Source organism: Chrysochloris asiatica, unplaced genomic scaffold (genome assembly GCF_000296735.1).
Source record: "Chrysochloris asiatica unplaced genomic scaffold, ChrAsi1.0 scaffold00234, whole genome shotgun sequence".
Classification (NCBI taxonomy): domain Eukaryota; kingdom Metazoa; phylum Chordata; class Mammalia; order Afrosoricida; family Chrysochloridae; genus Chrysochloris; species Chrysochloris asiatica.
Genome location: NW_006408752.1, coordinates 2,194,158 through 2,213,672, shown reverse-complemented (window position 1 = coordinate 2,213,672; position 19,515 = coordinate 2,194,158). Strand labels below are relative to the sequence as shown.

The window sequence follows — 19,515 nt, the reverse complement described above, 5'->3', positions numbered from 1 at the left end:
TCTGCTGTGCATGGGGTCGCTATGAGTTGGTTCTGACTCGATGGCACCTGACAACATCAACAACAACAAGGCCCTTGTTATCACCTCTGGCCAGATAGTTCCTCTCTATACATCCTTTGTTTATGTGAAACTCTGCTTGTCTAACCTGGTCATTCCCATAAAGTTTTTTTTAATTGTACTCAGAAGCTTTTTTGTTTGTTTTTGTTATAAATTTATCTGTTTCACAAATTTTGGCAATTCAACTTTTTACAGGTCTGTAACTTAATAGCAATTACAATAATCCACGGAACAGCCCTACCTTTAATCAGTGCAGCACATCATCATCAGCTCCCCCTCCACACCTCCACCCCTGATACCCACTAATAAACTTGGGTCTCATGTGCATTTCATGACTGTTTATATAAGTAAGATCATACAATATCTGTTCTTTGGGGATTGTCTTATTTTGCTCAGCATAATGTCTTCAAGTTCCATCCATACTGCAGCATGTATCAAGACTTCATTTCTCCTCCTGGTTAATAAGCATTCCATTGTATATTTGAGCTACATTTTGTTTTTGCATTGATTTGTTGTTGAGCATGTAGGTTGTTTCTACCCTTTGGCTATAGTGAATAGAATTGCAATGAACATTGGTATACAAGTCTCTTTGAATTTCTACTTTAAAAGTCTTTTGGGTGTGTACTTAGGTGTGAAATTGCTGGTTCACATGGTAGTTCTATTTTTAATTTCTTTAGGAACCTGTCATGCACTGTTTCCCACAACAGTTGTACCATTTTGCACCCCATTCAACAAAGGACGTGGGTTCCAGTTTCCAGTTTAATTTTTTTAAATCTTACCTAGTTTGCTGTTGTGCCATTGAGTTGGTTCCAATTCATAGCAACCCTGTATAGTGTTTGAGACTGTAAATCTTTAAAGCAAAAGCCTCATCTTTCTACCAAGGAGTGACTGGTGGGGTCTCAGTACACTGCTTATCCTATAGAGCTATGATGTTCCTTTGCATGGTGTTGTTGTTGTTAAATGCCACTGCGCTGGTTCCAATGAATAGCAGCCCTGTAAAGGATTTCCAAGGAGCAGCTGGTGAATTTGAACTGCCGACCTTGCAGTTCAAACTGACCTTGAAGGTGAATGCTTATCCTACAGCACCACATCAGGACTCCTTAGTTATCTTGTTGTTGTTGTTGTTGTTAAGTGTCGTTGAGTTGGTTCCAACCCATGGCGACCCTGTATAGGATTTCCAAGGAGTGGCTGGTGAGCTTTAACTGCCGACCTTATAGTTCAAGCTAACTTTTCAGTTCAGTGCATTAACCTACAGCACTACACCAAGACTCCATTTAGTTACTTCTTGTTGTTATGTGCCATGGAGTCGGTTCTGACTCTTAGCAACCCTGTACAGGGTTTTTGAGGCTGTAAATCTTTACAAGAGCAGAAAGCCTCATCTTTCTCCTTTGGAACAGCTGGTAGTTTCGAACTGCTGATCCTGAGGTTAGCAGCCCGATTCGTAACCACTACTACCAGAGCTCCATTTTAGTTACTTAGTGGGAACGAAACGAGATGTCATTGTGGACTGATTTGCTTCTCTGATGGGTAATGATGCCAAGCATCTTTTCATTTGCTGGGTTGTCCTTTGAATGTTCTCTTGGCTGAAATGTCTACTCAAGTCCTTTGCCCTTTGTTTGATTGGGTTGTCATTTTGTTGCTGATGAAGTTTTATATACATTATGGTTACTGGATATTTTCTAAAGATATTCCCCCAGTTTGTAGTTTATCTTTTCACTTTTGGTTATGTCTTTTGATAAGCAAAAGTTGTGAATTTTTTTGAGGTCCTATTTGTCTGTTGCTGTTTGTGCTTTTTGTTATTATATTATAAAACCATTGTTAAAAAGTAGGCCTGATAACTTGGTCATTCTTGATTACATTACAAGGCTGGGGTCTTCTCAAATCCAATAACAGGGAGACTTTGTCTTATATACTTTGGACATGTTATCAAAACTCTCTGGAGGAAGACATCATGCTAGGTAGACAGTGAGTGAAAAGATCTGGGTAATTTAATAAAATTTTTCATAGCCTCAACAAGATGGATCAATACAGTGGCAGAATTAATGAACTTAAACAGAATGGTGAAGGACCAGGCAGTGTTTCGTTTTGTTAGACCAGGGGTTGCTACATATTGGAACCCAGTCAATGGCACCTAATAACAATTTTTAAAGGATTAATGCTAGACTAGTAAATGAAAGGTTGACAGTTCAAATCTACCAGTAGCTCTCAGAAACCTTATGGTGGTGGTGGTTGTGTGCCATCAAGTCTGTTCTGATTCATAGCAACCCTGTATAGGGTTTCCAAGGCTGTGCATCTTTACAGGAGAAAAAAGCCTCATCTTTCTCCTATGGAGAAGCTGGCGGATTCAAATTGCTGACCTTGAGTTTAACAGCTCAACATGTAATCAGTAGGCTACCAAGAGTCCTACAGAAACCCTGTACAGGTCACTATGAGTTGGAACTGGCTTGACAACATACCACAAGAGGTATTTAGTACATACAGTAGGCAAGAACAATGCCCAACAGAAACTTTTTAAAATGTATTGTTGTTGTTGTTAGATGCCATTGAGTCGGTATCGACTCATAGCGACCGTATGCACAGCAGAATGAAACACTGCCCAATCCTGGGCCAACCTCACTATCGTTGCTACGCTTGAGCCCATTGATACTACTACTTTGCCAATCCATCTTGCTGGGGGTCTTCCTCTTTTTCTCTGACCCTCCACCCTACCAAACATGATATCCTTCTCCAGGAACTGGTCCCTCCTGACAATGTGTTAGAAGTATTAGAGACAAAGTTTGGCCATCCTGGCCTCCAAGGAACGCTCAGGCTCTGGCAGTCCATGACACTTTCAGTATTCTCCTCCAACAGCAGCTAATAAATTTATTCTTTATTGAGTCATTATAGTTCACTGATGGGTTTCTCTACTCCCATATGTCCATGGAGATTTTCGGGTTGCTATGTTTATGAGTCCTATTGTGGCGCTGTGGGTTAATGCATTGGAATGCAAAGTTGTTTGAACCATAAGGCCAGTGGTTCAAACTCACCAGTCGCTCCTTGGAAACCCTGTATAGGGTCGCCATGGGTTGGAACCTACTCGTAGGCAGTTAGCAACAACAACAACAAATGATTCTGAATAGGATTTAAGAAGAGCTTCCAGACTAAAACAGACGAGGAAGTAAGACCTGGAGCTCCACTTCCGGAAATCAGCCAGTAACGATAATATGGATGGGACAATCCACAACCATCACGGGATGGTGTAGGACTAGGCATTGTTTTGTGCCAACTTGATGGCAGCTAATGAAAACAATATTCAGTCTCTAATTAATTATTTAAACCTGAAATCCTTTCTTAGAGGTATCTTACAGATGATGTGTACGAAATGTCTTATAGATACCTTCTATACAAAAGATCTGGATACATTTATGGAATGGACTATAATGAATTAAGGGAAAAGAGAATATTATTGCAGTACATCTGTTACATACTTTGTCGTTTAACTAAATTTCCTTTGATGACTAGAGAATGATCTTGTATTAGGGTAGAATCCGGATGGTACCTTATTTGGGCCCGTTATAAAGATATATATAATCTAGAGAGCTTGTGCCTGTTACAATCTGTGAGCTGGTGGGCCATACAGAGCAAAACAGAAAACAGTGGGCACTGAATCATGCCATCAAAAAGGATGCTTATGTTTAGATGTATTCAAAAAATACTTAGGACACCAGCTCTGTAACAAACTCCGTTGTAGGTTCAGGGTAAGAAAAACGCATGGTCTCTGACTGAGTGTCTGGAATTCAAGGTTTAAATATAATTTAGCGTAGTGGTTACGAATTAGGCTGCTATCCTCGGGGTCAGCAGTTCGAAACTACCAGCTGCTCTGAGGGAGAAAAATGAGGCTTTCTGCTCCCTTAAAGATTTACAGCCTCGGAAACCCTGTGCAGGATCACTATGAGTCGGAACCGACTCCATGGCACATAACCACAACAACGTATTGGCGAAAGAAAAGTCCATGACAAAAGACTGTTGAACCAATGCTAGTCTTCACGCAAATACACGCACATGCACACACACGTAACAAAATGCACTCAATTGGAGGTTTTTGCTTCCTCCACAAAATCCTGCTGTTTATTTTCCCACCAGGAATAATCTTCTCAATTCAGACTTAATATATTTGCTTTGTTTTTCTTGGTAAGGATTCCTGGTGTAGCACTATAGGATAAACACTGGACTACCAACCACAAGTAGTCTTGGTGTGGCGCTGGGGGTTAATGCGCCAGACTGCTAAGCGGTTTGAACTGCAAGGTTGACGATTCAAGCTCAGCAGTCACTCTTAGGAAGCATACGGTTCGGTTCGCTATGGGTCAGAACCGCCTAGACGGCACTTAACAACCACCACCAACCACCAAGTCAGCACTTCAAACCTACCAGCTACCCCTCTTAAAACCTATACAGGGTCACTCAGAATTGAACCGACATAAGGACACTTAACAACACAACACAAATTCATGAAATCAGTGGAATAAGTAAGTTGCGCGTCACGAACACTAGGATCGAATCCTGCTTTATAATGTTCTCACTGTAAAATGGGGAGCTAGAGCATGAACTCTATGCAGAATAGCAAGTACAACAGAGTGAGACCAAAGCAAGGCCTTCTCGGCTTTTCCAGCTCAATGGTAACCCTGCCCTCACTGCATCACGGGAAGCGCAGTTGCGGAAAGTGCGCATGGGCAATATCAGACTCTGCCCGCTTTCCGTCGCTTCCTTTTCTGTTTCAGTCCCACCCATCGGCGTGGCCACTGTTTCCGGTTCCGCACAGGAGCCACCCGAGAAGAGCGTGTGGTCTTCCATCCCTGGCCCGCCCACTACCCAAACGCTCCTCCTGCTTTCTCTGTCACTGGGGAAGGTAGTTGCCAATAAAGTTTTGGGTTTCTGGGTTTTGCAGCTCGCAGCTTAGGCTGCGTCCCCTTGCTCGTTGCCGCCCTCGGCTACAGGCAGCGAGCTTTAGGTCGTCATGGCCAGGGGCCGCCGCGGCCGGGCGGGTGTGAGGCGGCCTTTCGCTGCCCCCGCGCTCCCGTGGCCTCTGGGCCCGCCGGCGCCTGCTTCTGCCTGAGCGTAGCCCCTCTGCGTCCGTGGACCCCTGCGCGCAGGACCACATGGCCTCCGAGGTGCCGTCCCAGCCGCCGTCGCCCTCGTCGTCGCCGCCTACCTCCCCGGAGCCCGAGCTGGCCCAGCTGCGGCGGAAGGTGGAGAAGTTAGAACGCGAACTGCGGAGCTGCAAGCGGCAGGTGCAAGAGATCGAGAGGCTCTTGCACCACACGGAGCAGCTGTACCAAAGCGCCGAGAGCAACAACCAGGAGCTCCGCACTCAGGTGCGCGCTCCGCCTCCAGCCCGCGCCCCAGGCAGCCTGGGGCCTGGCCTTCCAAGCCGCCGACTAGCCCCCGCTCGGGGCACGAGTGCAGAGCTACTTTATAAAGTATTAGAAATCGTTTGTTCAAAAAACCCAAAACAACAGCTACGAAAAACAACTCAATGCGGTAACTGTGGGAGCAAACCAAATTAAAAATTTGGGTTTCTCGATTTTTAATTGAGTAGTGGTTACGGCTGGTGTGCATTGAACTTAAATATTTGGTTCGATGGAGCTCGTTCTTACCTGTAACATCCCTTTGACAGTAGGTCCGTTTTCAATATATACTATTCGAGATCATGTTTTAGTTTGTTTAAGCTCCGGACATAGCTCCGAAGCCCACCTCTGGCTCTCACCTGATGGTGTGATGTGAATGATGCACAGTCTCAGTTGCCCATCAGAAAATGGGGGATAATAGCAGCACACACTTGTGACGTTTAAATCAGATTGAGTGTGAAACCGTTACATAGACTTTAAAACTATACAAGTGTAAGGGACTTCATTCTGGGTGTTTATCTTCTTGCGGTTTTTTGTTGGAAGTAGGGAAGACGTCAGCTGCCTTCTTTGGACTCCTTAAGTGGTTTATTTTGTTTTCAAAGGTACAGTTGTGAAGTGCCATCGAGTCAGTTCCGACCCATAGCGACCCTGTGTAGGGTTTCTGAGGAGGAGCGGTGAGCTTGAACCGCCGACCTTGAGTCTCAAACCAACTTTGCAAATATTTTAAATGTCTTTTCTGTAAACCGTTAAGTAGATCATTTTCCACGTGGAGGATTTTTTGGACATTTCTACACTCTGGACTTTTATCTTTTGCACATAAATATTCGTTTTAATTGTTATTTAGCCTTTCATGGAGTCCTGGTGTTGCACTGTGGAATAAAGCAGTGCTGGATTTCAAAGTCGGTTTGAACTACAAGGTGGGCAATTCAGACTCACCATAGCCTCTCTACAGGGTCACTATGAGTTGAAATTGACTCAGCGGCACTTAACAACAAACAACAACATCTAGTCTTCATAAGGAGCCCGGGTTATGTAGTGACTTCTAACCAAAAGTCAGCCATGTGAACCTTCTAGCCAGATCTTGTGGCTTGAGGCTTCTGAAAAGCTTTACAGCCTTGGAATCCCTCCGCGGCACTTTTACTGTCTGATAGGGTTAATGTGAGTTAGAATCCACGTACAAAATGTATTCACGTTCTTAGACCCGTATTCTGCAGCGGCTTTGTTTTTTTAAGCTGAACATCTACAAGAACTAGTCAGGACTTAGCAAGAAAAAGACAAATTGTAAAATTAATTGTGAGCGGAGGGGTACAAACTTTAAAAACAAAACAAAAACCGTTTTATAATTTTAGATTGTTGAAATACTGCCTGCTATAACCCCAAACCCATTGTTGGGTCTCTTATGACTCATAGTGACCACCCTGTATAGGGTTTTTGAGGCTTTGAATCTTAACAGCTGAAAGCCTCATTCTCACGTGGAGCAGCTGGGGGGCTCAACCCGCTGCTCTTGTGGTTCACAGTCCAGTCAGTGCACATCGATGGAGCCCCCTGCTTCTGCAGTGACCTTAGAGTCTGAAAGAAAACACTTTTACTAATCTCTGAAGAGCCAGCATTTTGGTTGTGTTAATTTGATAGCTATTTAATATGAAAGTTTGAAATGCATAGGAAGTCTTCACTTTGCATTTTATTTCTGCCTTAGGATCAGCACTGGACTGAGAACAACAAGGTGGCAGTTCAAACCCACCAGCTGCTCCTCGGAAACCCTATTCAGGGTTTCTGTGGGTCAGAACCAACTTAATGGCACTTAGCAACATCATGTAGTAGGTTCCGAGTTGGACTACCACCAAAAGGTCAGCAGTTTGAATCCACCAGTACCTCCGCAGGAGAAATAAGAGGCTATCTGCTCCTGTAGAGATTCACAGCTTCTGAAATCCTGCCCAGGATAGGTGGAACCACTCTTCTAAAAGGAGCCCTGGTGGTGATGTAGAATAAGCACTGAACTACTAATTGCGAGGTCAGCACTTCAAATGCACCAGCTGCTCTGTGAAGAATGATGATGCTGTCTGCTCCTATAAACATTGGCAGATCAGAAACCCTATGGAGGATCATTATGAGTCTGGATTGATTGGATGGCAGTGTTTTTTTGTTTGTTTTCAACTCTTCTATAGGGTCTTAGTGTGGTGCTGTAGGATAAGCACCAGCCATTCCTTGGAAACCTTATCCAGGGTTGCTGTTAGAACTGACTTGAGGGCACTTAACAAACAGAGAGCCCTGATGGTGCTGTGCATTAGGCGTTGGACTGTTACCCACAAGGTCAGCGGTTCAAACCCATCAGTACTCCAAGGGAAAAAGATGAGGCTGCCTGCTCCTTTGAAGATCTAATCGCGGGGACCCTGTGGACAGCTCTACTCTGTCCTGTCATTTCACTATGAGTCAGAGTTACCTAGATGACAATGGGTTCACTCCTCAGTGTAGTGGACAGGGTAGAGTTTTGTTGTTGAGTATCAGCCAAATTTACTGGATTTTGTTTATTTGGAGCAGTAAAAAGGTAGCCTGAGAATTGAGAATGAACTAGTAGTAAAGCACAGTATGTACAAACTTTGGAGTAAAAAGTTTGTGAAAAAGTGCCATTGAGTTGATTCGTGACCCATAACGCTCTTAGGAGTTTTCATCTGTAGATGAAGATTAAGACAATCTGAGAGTGAATGCCTTCTATTTGAAGCACTAGGTTTGCTTGCCTCAACCTAATCCCAGCCCTGGAGTTGTACAGGATGTAGGAACTCATAAAGTGCTCAGATAACCTGTTTGATCACCTTTTTTTCCTTTTAAGCTTTATGCTTTATTAAAGAAATAGTTTAATGCTTTTGTTGCTATTAGTTTCATGCTACTACTTGAGTGCTAGACAATATGTCACATTGAGACCCTGTCAGACTGAAGTGTAGTGATTGAGGCAGCTCCTCGCTCTTCCTCTGGCATAGATAGCCTCCTTTCAGAAGTAATCAATGCATGAGGCACATAGAGAACAGATTCCCCTCGGAAGCAGTTACCCTGTTCCCTTCTGCTCTAGTTAAGCATGACTGCTATTCAAAGGAAAACGTACATTAAAATATCTAAGTGCCATAAATTTATTTTCAGTGAATAATTTTATAGACAATAGGGAATTTATCTCAGTATGGATTGAAATTTATATAGTTTTACTTGTTTAATTCTCTAGGGAGAACTGTAGATTTTTAAAATATTTGTACATAATCACATTCTTTTTGTTATGAAGAGTCCTATTTCCAAAGTTTCATTATCCATGATATTTTGGTAGAGTGGTTTAGTAAGTGAGTTTAAAAAACAACTCTGTACTAAATGTAAAATATTTTTGTTTTTGTGAAAAGGAAGCTAGTTTGATAGTTCTCTAAAGCTATTACTAGTAACAGTAATCACTTATACTGTAGTTTCAGGAGAATGGTGCATTTAAATTGGTATGATTCGTTGGCTGGTATGTGCTGTGGAGTTGATCCCAACTCATAGCAACCCTGTTTCTGAGGCAGTAAATCTTTGGGAGCAGAAAGCTTTATGGGTTTGTTTATTAGATTGGTGTATAATTTGTTTTCCTAAAACCTTACTTTCTTTCAGGTGGAAGAGCTCAGTAAAATTCTTCATTGTGGAAGAAGTGAAGATAATAAAAAGTTTGATGTAGAAGTACAAACGGAGAACCACACTCCTTGGTCAAGCTCAGGTTTGTTGTTATGTGCCATGGTGTCGGTTCCGACTCATAGCGACCCTGTACAGGGTTTCAGAGGCTGTAAATCTTTACGGGAGCAGAAAGCCTCATCTTTCTTCCGCAGAACAGCTGGTAGTTTCAAACTGCTGACTGTGAGATTAACAGCCTAATTCGTAACCACTATGCTACCAGAGCTCCTTCAAGCTCAGCTATTCAGCTATTAATGAGAAAGTCATAATATTAAATTTAAATGCTGCTAATGTAGAGTTCTCTTTAAATTTTAAATAAAGATGTAGATAAATACAAGTACTATTATACTGCTGACTCTTCTCCATCTGATTTAGAATTTTGAGAAAATCTGCTCTTTGGTTGGAAAAAGTAGAAAGTGTTGTCATTCCTATAGATGTAGAATGTTGCTAATGTCCTTTTAATTGTACTTTGTGAATAGTTTTTGCCTTGCATTAATAGGTGTGGCTGAGCCATCTGCCCACATATGGCCCTCCTGTGACCGTTGGCACATTTTTCTTATTGATGCATCCCACTTATCATTATGTTTATTGCCAGTGTGTTATGCCTTTATGGGAACGGTGGGCACACCAAGGTGGCCTCCTCATTGATAATGAGGCAGGATAACTTACTGAGTTCTACCACTAGTCGTACTTTGGTGGCTTGCCTGCTATTATGATGTTGGAAACTATGCTACTGGTATTTTATATACCAGCAGGTACACCCACAGTGACAGGTTTCAGTTGAGCTGACAGACTAGAAAGGAGAAGAGGTGGACTACTTCTGAATTATTAGCCACTGAAGACAACCTTATAAATAAGAGTGGAACCCTGTTCAATAGCACAGGTATATTGAATATTGAGACATGATGAAGAGCACCAAAATATTGTCAGAGATAATGTTGGAAGATGTGACCCTCAGGATGGAAAGCACTCAGATACAACTGGGAAAGAGCTGCCTCTTCAAAGTAGAGTTGACCATGATGATGTGAATGTAGTAAAGCTTTTGGAACCTTCATTTGCTAATGGGACAAAACTCAAAATGACAAAACCAGATGTAAACATCCATTAATAATTAGAATATGAAATGCAAAAAGTATGAATATAGGCAAACTGGAAGTTGTCAAACATGAGATGGAACGTATAAACATCGAAATCTTAGGCATTAGTGAGTTGGAATGGACTGGTATTTGTCATTTGAATCTTGACAATAATATGATGTAGTATGCCAGGAATGACAAATTGAAGAGGAATGACATTATGTTAATCATAAAAAAAAATTTCAACATCAATCTCGCAGTATAATGCTGTTTGTGATAGGATAATAACCATACGCCTACAATCGCACCAACCACTAAGCCAGTGATGATGAAAGAGAAGAATTCTACTGACTTCCTCAATCTGAAATTGATCAAGCATGCAATCAAGATGTATTGATAATTACTGGTAAATGGAATGCAAAGATTGGAAACAAAGAGGAAGGATCAGTAGTGGACTTTGTGATAGAAGTGATACTAGAGATCAAGTGATAGAATTTTGCAAGATCAATGAGTTCTTCATTGTAAATACCTTTTTAAATAACATAAAAGATGACCATACACATGGACCTCACCACATGGAATATACAGAAATCAAATTGACTGCGTCTATGGAAGAAAACAGTGGGAAAGCCTGTATCATCAGCCAAAGCCAGGCCAGGGGCTGACTGTGGAACACACCATCAACTTATATAAGTTCAGGTTGAACTGATGAAAATGAAAACAAGTCCTCGAGAGCCAAAATTTGACCTTAGACATATCACACCTGAATTTAGAAATCATCTGAAGAACAGATTTATTGCATTAGACACTAAAGACTGAAGACCAGAATTATGTAATGACATTAACATTGAACATGAAGAAAGCAAAGGTCATTAAAAAAATCAATACCAAAATGGATGTTGTAAAACTCTGCAATTTGCTCTCCAGTGTAATAATGCTAAAACAAATGGAGAAGATAGGAAGTAAAAGAGCTGAACAGAAAATTTCAAAGAGCAGCTCAAGAAGACAAAGTCAAATATAATGAAATGTAAAGTGATATGGAGCTAGAAAACCAAAAGGAAAGAACACTCTCAGCATTTCTCAAGTTGAAAGAACTGAAGAAAAAATTCAAGCCTTGACTTGAAATACTGAAGGATTCTCTGGGCAAATTATTGAATGACGCAGAAAGCATCAAAAGGATGCAAAGAATAGAGTCACTATACCAAAAAGAACTGGTCAATGTTCAACCATTTCAAGAGGTAGCATATGATCAAGAGCCAATGATACTGAAGGAGGAAGTCCAAGGTGCACTGAAGGCGTTGGGAAAGAACTGGAAGTGCTCACTCATCTATGTCAAAAAACTGGAAGACAACTCTCTGGCCAACTGATTGGAAGAGATCTGTATTTGTGCCCATCCAAAGACAGGTGACTCAAAGGAATGCAGAAACCATCGAATAATATACTATCACATTCAAGTAGAAGTTTACTAAAGATAATTCAAAAATGGCTGCAGCAATACATTGGCAGGGAACTGTCAGAGGTTCAAGCTGGAGTCAGATAAGAACATGGAATGGATCTCGTTGCTGACATTGGTGGATCTTGACTGAAAGCAGAAAATACCAGGAAGATGTTTGCTTGTGCTTTATTGACTGATTATGCAGAGGCTTTTGGCTGTATGGATCATGACAAGCTATGAATAACATTTCAAAAAACACCTAATTGTGCTGATGAGGAACCTGTACATAGATGAAGGAGCAGTTGTTCTAACAATAAGGGGACATTGAATGGTTTAAAATCAGGAAAGATGTATGCCAGGATTGTATTCTTTCAGCATACTTAGTCTGTATGTTGAGCAAATAATCCAAGAAGCTGGATTATATGAAGAAGAGCGTGGCATCAGGATTAGAGGAAAACTCATTAATAACCTGAGATGTGCAGATAATACAACCTTCCTTGCTGAAAACTAAGAGAACTTAAAGTAATGATGAAAATCAAAGACCACAGCCTTCAGTATGGGTTACTTCAATGTAAAGAAAACAATTAACATGCTAAATGGAGAAAAGATTGAAGTCAAAAAGATTTCATTTTGCTTGGATCCACTATCAACACTCCTAGAAGCAGCAGTTAAGAAATCAAACAACGTATCGCATAGGCACATCTGATGCATAAGATGTCAGTTTGAGGACTAAGGTGAGCCTAACCCTAGCCATGATATTTTCATGTGAAAGTTGACAGTGAATAAGGAAGACAGTAGAAGTGATGCATTTAAATTTTGGTGTTGGAGGAGAATATTCAAAGAACCATGGACTGCCAGAAGAACAAAAAAATCTGTGTTGGAAGAAGTATAACCAGAATGCTCCTTAAAAAAGCCAGAATGGTGAAACTTTGCCTTCCATATTTCAGACTTGTTTTCAGGAGAGAACAGGCCCTATAAAAGTGGAGGATCAGCTAAAAGGAAAACATCACCACCACCCCCAGCAAGATGGTTTGGCACAGTGACAGCAGCAGTGGATTCAAGCTTAACAATGATTGTGAGAATGGCGCAGGATCAGGCAGTGCTCTGTTTTGTGTAAGGTTATCAGTGACTTATTGAGTTCAAATAAACATGGGTCACAAGAAGTGATCTTTTCCTAGGAAGTTTTGCCATGCTTTAATCAGGACACAGCTAACATTAGATAGATGGCTGTGCAGTTTTATGTATTCTTTTAAAAGTGTAAGCATTATGAAAGAAATTTGAGAGAAGAATCGATCCCGATACCTTTATTTCAAGTTGATATGTAGCAATATTAAGGCATGTGGTTAGAAGATTTAGAGCATTGCAGATTTAAAAAAAAAAAAATTGAACTTGGATAGTGAACACAGTGATGTTACAATCAACAATACATATTTCTGCAGATTTATCTGTACCACCAGTTTTAATCTTTTAAAGTGTTTTATTGTTGTTAAGTGCTGTCAAGTTGGTTCCGACTCATAGCGGCCTGGTATAGGGTTTCTGAGGAGCAGCTGATGGCTTGACCTGCCTACCTGTGTTTCTGAGTCCAGTGCTGATCCTCCAATGCCACACCAAATCCTGATATATTTGAAGTTTGTGTTGTTTTGTGTTTAGTCGAAAGTTTTAAAAATTAATTCCATATTTATAAAGTATTCTAATGTAATATTACTTTGTCTTTGCTACAGATTATTATTATCAAACATACTATAAGGATGTTAGTCTTCTAAATAAAACAACTGAGTTCTCAGTTCAACAAAGTCAGGATACTGAAGCTTCTTTCAATTCTAAAGACCAGTCACAAATAGAAAATGATGCTTACACTGGCACTAATATAACAGAAAAGGTTGAAGGTAGACAAGAAGACCATTTCGTCGCCAATTCACAGGTAATAAAGTATTAAAACATGAAACTACTGATGCCTAACTACTTGTCTTTTGTTGGTTCTATTATGTAGAAAAAGATTACTTTTGTCCTTCTTAGTTGTTTTTATTATATAGGAAAATAGACTTTGGTATATCAGAACATACATATAAGGATTTTAAACACTCATATATATACTTTGTTGTTGTTAAGTGCTGTCGAGTTGGTTCCTATTCATAGTGACCCGATATAGGATTTCTTAGGCTGTAAATCTTTGCTGGAACAGAAAGCCTCATCCTTCTCCAGAATAGCTGGTGGGCTCAAACCATTAGCCTTGTGGTTTGCAGTCTAGTGCTCAGTGTACAGAGCCACCGTGCTCCCATATAAGAATATTACAGTCTTTGAGAAACAAAGACTAGAACATGTTCATATATATAATTGTTTTCCTTCTCTGTTTTGTTTCAAAACTGCATATGATATACATAAACTACAACAAAAAAATGTGTACATAAGACATTTTGACTTCAAATTAGCAAAAGAACTTTGGATAAGTGGCCAAAGACGATGAGTACTTTTGCCTAGAAGTAAAATGAAATCTTAAAATAGACAAATTTGTTTGTTATTTAAGTCCTGGTGTGGCTCTGTAGGATAAACGGTAGACCTGCTGCCTGCAAGGTCTTTGTTTTAAATCTACCAGTTGTTCCGTAGAGACCGATACGGGGTCGCTATGGGTCAGAATGGACTCCACGGCACTTAGCATCAGTAATGTATTTTTTTATTGATAATATCTATGTTCATTGTTTTTCCTTCAGAATCTGTGAATTGTTAACTGCAGTCGGTAGTAGATGTCTGTTATGGTGATGTTACATTCCAAAGGAACTCTGATTGTGGACAATTTTAAGCATATACCAAAGTAGAATAAATAGTATAGTGAACCCACATCTATGCTAATTAACTCAACTTTCTTTAATTGATATTCCCATTCATTTTCCCCATCTCCATGTTATTTTAATCAAATCTTAGGAGCATATTGTTGTTGTAAATTGCCGTGGAGTCGATTCCGACTCATAGCGACCCTGTACAGGGTTTCCGAGGCTGGAAATCTTTACGGGAGCAGAACGCCTCATCTTTCTCCCGCGGAACAGCTGGTAGTTTCGAACTGGTGACCTTTCGGTTCACAGCCCGATTCGTAATCACTACGCTATGGAGCATATGAGTGCTAAAGAATTTTTGTGTATGTGAAAATATAAGGATTTCTTAAACACAAATACCATTTCACACCTAATATTTTTGACATTTCCTTTATATCACATATCTTGTTATTGTTCACATTTCCCTGATTGTTTCATCACTTTGTTTTTTTAGAGTTTGAGCAGAGATCTCATTAAAGTCCATACAGTATTAATTGATCAATGTGTACTTGTTGCTGTTGTTGTTAACATCAAATTGGTTCTGACTCATAGCGACCCTGTATAGGTTTTCTGAGGAGCAGCTGATGGATTTGAATTGCTGACCTTGTGGTTCGCAGTCCAGTGCATACCAGTGTGCTACAGCACTTAATCTTTAGGTTTTCCTTCCTTCTTTTTAATGTTTTTATTATTTCCTTTTGAACAGTTAACTATTGTAGAATCTAGATCGTTGGTCTTATATAGAATTTTTCAGGGTCTTTTTTATGGTTTACTTTTGAAATATCACTTGCTAACTTTTATTGTCTTGGAAAGTAGATTAAAATTGAATTATGAAATCATGCTAGTAAAATTTTTTTTAAATGGGTCAAATTGTAATCAGTAACCACCCTTTTCCATTATAGACATTGACGTCTAATTTAAATATAGATTGTTTATTGTTCAGAATTCTAACTTTTAAATGGCTGTCCAGAGCTTTTTTCTTGCTTCTCATGAGTGTATCTTACTTAGGAGTCAGCGTGTGCGTTAGCAACTGAAGATGCATCTTTAGAAGGTTCATCACTAGCTGAGAGTTTGAGAGCAGCAGCAGAAGCTGCTGTATCACAGACTGGATTTAGTTACGATGAGAATACTGGGTTATATTTCGACCACAGCACTGGTTTCTACTATGATTCTGTAAGTATCTCAGACCTTATGGCAATGTAGCTGACTGCTTGATACCAAATATGAAGTCCTAATCTGAGTTAAAAAGACAAGAAACTATATTTTAAAACTGAGATTCCTATTTATGTGATAAGCACAAAGAATTGTAAAATAGCCTATGCTGCTGTATTTTTAAGATTTTATTAAATAAGGTAAATTGTTCATTGTGATGATTATAGATCAGTGTTTTAGAGTGATCTAATAATTTTTAGGTACCCTGGTAGCTTCGGTGGTTAAGTGCTCAGATGCTAACCAGCAGTTTCAAGTCCACTACTTGCTTTGTGGGAAACAGATGTAGCAGTCTGCGCCCATAAAGATGCCTTTGCATAGCTGCCTGGGAAACAACCTAGAAGACCCTATGGAGTAGTTCTGCTTTGTTCTATAGGGTTGCTATGAGATGAGATCTACTTGACGGCAGTGGAGTTTTTTTGGTTTGGAATCACTTTTTATAGATAAGTAACCTTAGAATGTTAGACTTATAAAAGAGATATCTGACCTCATTTTTGTAAATGCAGTAAAAAAATTTAAAGCCTAAACTAATATTTTTCACAGAATTTAAAGAAAGCAATATTTTTAGAAAAAAGATTTTTTTGTTATTTATCTTTCAAATGTATTTGATGCTACAAAGGGAGTCTTTTTCTTGAACTCTTAGTAGCATGTTTATTATTAGTGTTTTATAGTCCATGGCTTTAAGCATTTCTTTTTTAAATCAATCTATTAGCAGTGACAATTGGTGGTTTAATATAGAATCAGAAGTATAATGGACCGTTGATTAGGACAGAATCAGAAAACAAAGTTCTTGATTTATTTATGATTGCAGTGTTATGACTGCTAAAGTCGTAACTTTAATTGGGTTTTACGCTAGAATTTATGATGATGATGGAACTTTTGTACATACCTGAAGTGTATTAGAATGTGAACTGGTCCTTGGGAGATTTAAAACGTGTATGTAGTGCTCATTCCAACTATTGGAAACAGTGTTAATCTGGGGAACAAGGTGATTATAATCTTAGTTAAGATAAAGGATGTCTTCAGCTTCAGAATCTGTGGTTGGTAGACTGATTGTTACAGTTTCATTTTGATTTTGGTTAGGTCATGATTCTCATTGGTAGATATTATATAATCCTTCATTATGTGATCTGATGTGAGCAACCATTCAGTTGAAAAGGGAGTTTCCTTGGGGTGGTGGCCTATATCCAGTATATATGGATGCTCCAGCATAGCCACCCTTTCAAGCCTGCAATTGGCTCATCATCCTTTGGCCTTTGATTCTTGAACTGTAAGCTAGCAACCTACCATCTGATCTGCAAAGTTTGGGGTTCTCTGGCTCCTGCAACTACATGTGCTAGCAGCCTGCAGTCTGAGCTGCTAGCTTTTGGTGTTATTAGTCCTTATAGCCATTTGAGTTAGGGGAAACCTCCAGTTTCATGCTTGACCCATGGATTTGGATCTCGCCAGTCTCCGCACTAGCGTGAGCCATTTCCTTAAAGTAAATCATTCAGTGCATACAGCCGGAATTCTCTTTAGAAGTGGGATGGCAAGACTTCATCTCATGTACAGGTTATCAGAAGGGACCAGTCCCTGAAGAAAGAAATCATACTTGATAAAGTAGACAGTCAACGAAGAAGAAGGCACTTAATGAGACGGATGGAGAAGTTCATGGCAAAATTTCAGTATCTTTAAATTTCGTTATTCCACAAACATTTTGAAGCCCCCTCATAATTATTTGATCTGTACAAGTAGAAGAATTCTAGGTAAAGTGAACTCATTCAGTTCCCAGACTTGATCCAGTTTAAAGAGAATGTTGGGTCCCCTTGAGTAAGGACCCCACTGCATTGCCCAAAATTTATATTGTAAATCTTTCTTTTTCCCTTCCCCAAAAGCAAAGTGACTACTCATTGAGGAAAAGGAAATAATCAGACTTCTCAGGGATTACTGGACACTGGCTCTGAACTGACACTAATTCCAGGACACCCAAAACATCACTGTGGTCCACCAGAGTAGAGACATCAGGAAATCAGGTTATTTATTAGTGGAGTCTTAGCTCTGTTTCATCTCACAGTGGGTCACTGAACCCATCTGGTAGTGATTTCCTGTTCCAGAATGCATAATTGGAGTCAACATGCTCGGCAATGATAGAACCTCATTGTATCACTGACCTGTGGAGTAAGGGTTATTAAGATACAAAAAGCCAGTGGAAGGCGATAGAACTGCTCCTAGCTAGGAAAAGAGTAAACCCAAAGTAGTCTGACATTCCTGAAGTGATTGCAGAGGTTAGTGTCACCACTTATAAAAGATGCAAGGGTGGGGATTCCTAACAAAATCTGCATTTCACTAGCCTATTTGACCTGTGCCAAAAAACATGTATGTTTGAAAATGACGGTAGACTTAACCAGGTGGCGACTCCAGTTGTAGTTGCTGTTCCAGATGTGGTTTCATAGCTTGAGCAGATAATACGTCTGGTACCTTGTGACATAGTGGGTTAAGTTTTGGGCTGCTAACTAAAAGGTGGGCAGTTCGAACCCACCAGCCGTTCTGCAGGAGAAAGATTTACTACTTCTGAAATTCTGTAGAGTGGTTCTACTCTGTCCTATAGAGTCGCTAGGAGTTGAAATCAACTCAACGGCAGTGGGTTTGGTTTTTTGTTTTGGTAATCAGCTATTGATCCAGCAATGTCTTTTTCTCGATTTTGGTTTCAAGGAAATACCAGAGTAGTTTGCCTTAAGCTGGCCAGGCCAGCAGTGCACCGTCACTGTCCTTATAGCCCACTGCCATCAAGTTGATTCTGACAGTTAGTGACCCTATGTAGAGCTTCTGAGACGAAATCTGCACAGGAACGGTCTCCTTCCTCCCACAGAACAGCTGGTGGGTTTGAACTGCTGACCTTGGTTTAGCAGCCCTTATTCAAAGGTGTATCAACTTTCCAGCCCTATGTCATAATTTAGTCCACAGGGACCTTGATCGCCTTTCCCTTCCACAAGACATCACACTGGTTCATTACATTGACGACGTTATGCTGATTGGACCTAGTAAGGAAGAAGTATCAATGACTCGACTTATTGGTAAGACATTTGCATGCTAGAGGATGGGAAATTAATCTGACAGATGTACAGGTGTCTTCTGCCTCAGTGAAATTTCTAGGGGTCTAGTGGTGGGGCACAGGGAGTATGTTTAGGTATTCCTTCTAAAATGAAGGATAAGTTGTTACATATGGCCCCTCCAACTGAAAAGGCACAACACTTGATGGACCTCTTTGGATTTTGGAGGCAACATCCCTCATTTGGGTATGCTACTCTGTCCCATTTGTCAACTGACTTGAAAAGCTTCTAGTTTTGAATGGGACCCAGGACAAGAGAAGACTCTGCAGTAGCTTCAGGCTGCCTTGCAATCCACTCTGCCACTTGAGCCATATGATCCAGCTGATCCAATGGCTCTTGAAGTGTCAGTGACAGATAAAGATGCTACTTAGTCTTTGTTAAGTGCCTGCAAGTCAGTTCTAACTCATAGTGACCATGTATAGGGTTTTTGAGGAGCAGCTGGTGAGCTTGAACCACTGACCTTGCAGTTCAAATTGATCTTGCAGTCCAGCTCACCATCCCACAGTGCCACTTTGGCAGGTCCCTAATGGTGAATCACAGTACAGATCTTTAGGAATTTGGAGCAAAGTTCTGCCATTCTCTTAAGACAATTACTCTCTTTTTGAAAAAGTTTTTTGGCTTTTTATTCGGCCTTAGTAGAGACTGAATAACTAACCATGGGCCACCAAGTCAGTATATAGCATCAGCTTCCAATCATGAAGTAAATATTGTCTGGCTCAGAGTTGTAAACTTGGCCATATACATCAGCACTCTTACTAATGGAAGTGGTCTGTACAAGGTTGG

At 40.3% G+C, this 19,515-nt stretch overlaps 1 protein-coding gene across 1 annotated transcript in view; it reads left to right on the top strand.

Annotated features, from left to right (window-relative positions):
- The first annotated feature begins 5,192 nt into the window (after window positions 1–5,192).
- The window catches only part of AGGF1 (angiogenic factor with G patch and FHA domains 1), a 53,650-nt gene continuing 39,327 nt past the window's right edge, over window positions 5,193–19,515 (top strand). Inside the window, exons 1-4 of the mRNA XM_006873302.1 lie at window positions 5,193–5,408; window positions 9,063–9,165; window positions 13,352–13,551; window positions 15,443–15,607. Coding sequence (XP_006873364.1) covers window positions 5,193–5,408; window positions 9,063–9,165; window positions 13,352–13,551; window positions 15,443–15,607 — 684 coding nt within the window. The remainder of the gene's footprint in view (window positions 5,409–9,062; window positions 9,166–13,351; window positions 13,552–15,442; window positions 15,608–19,515) is intronic.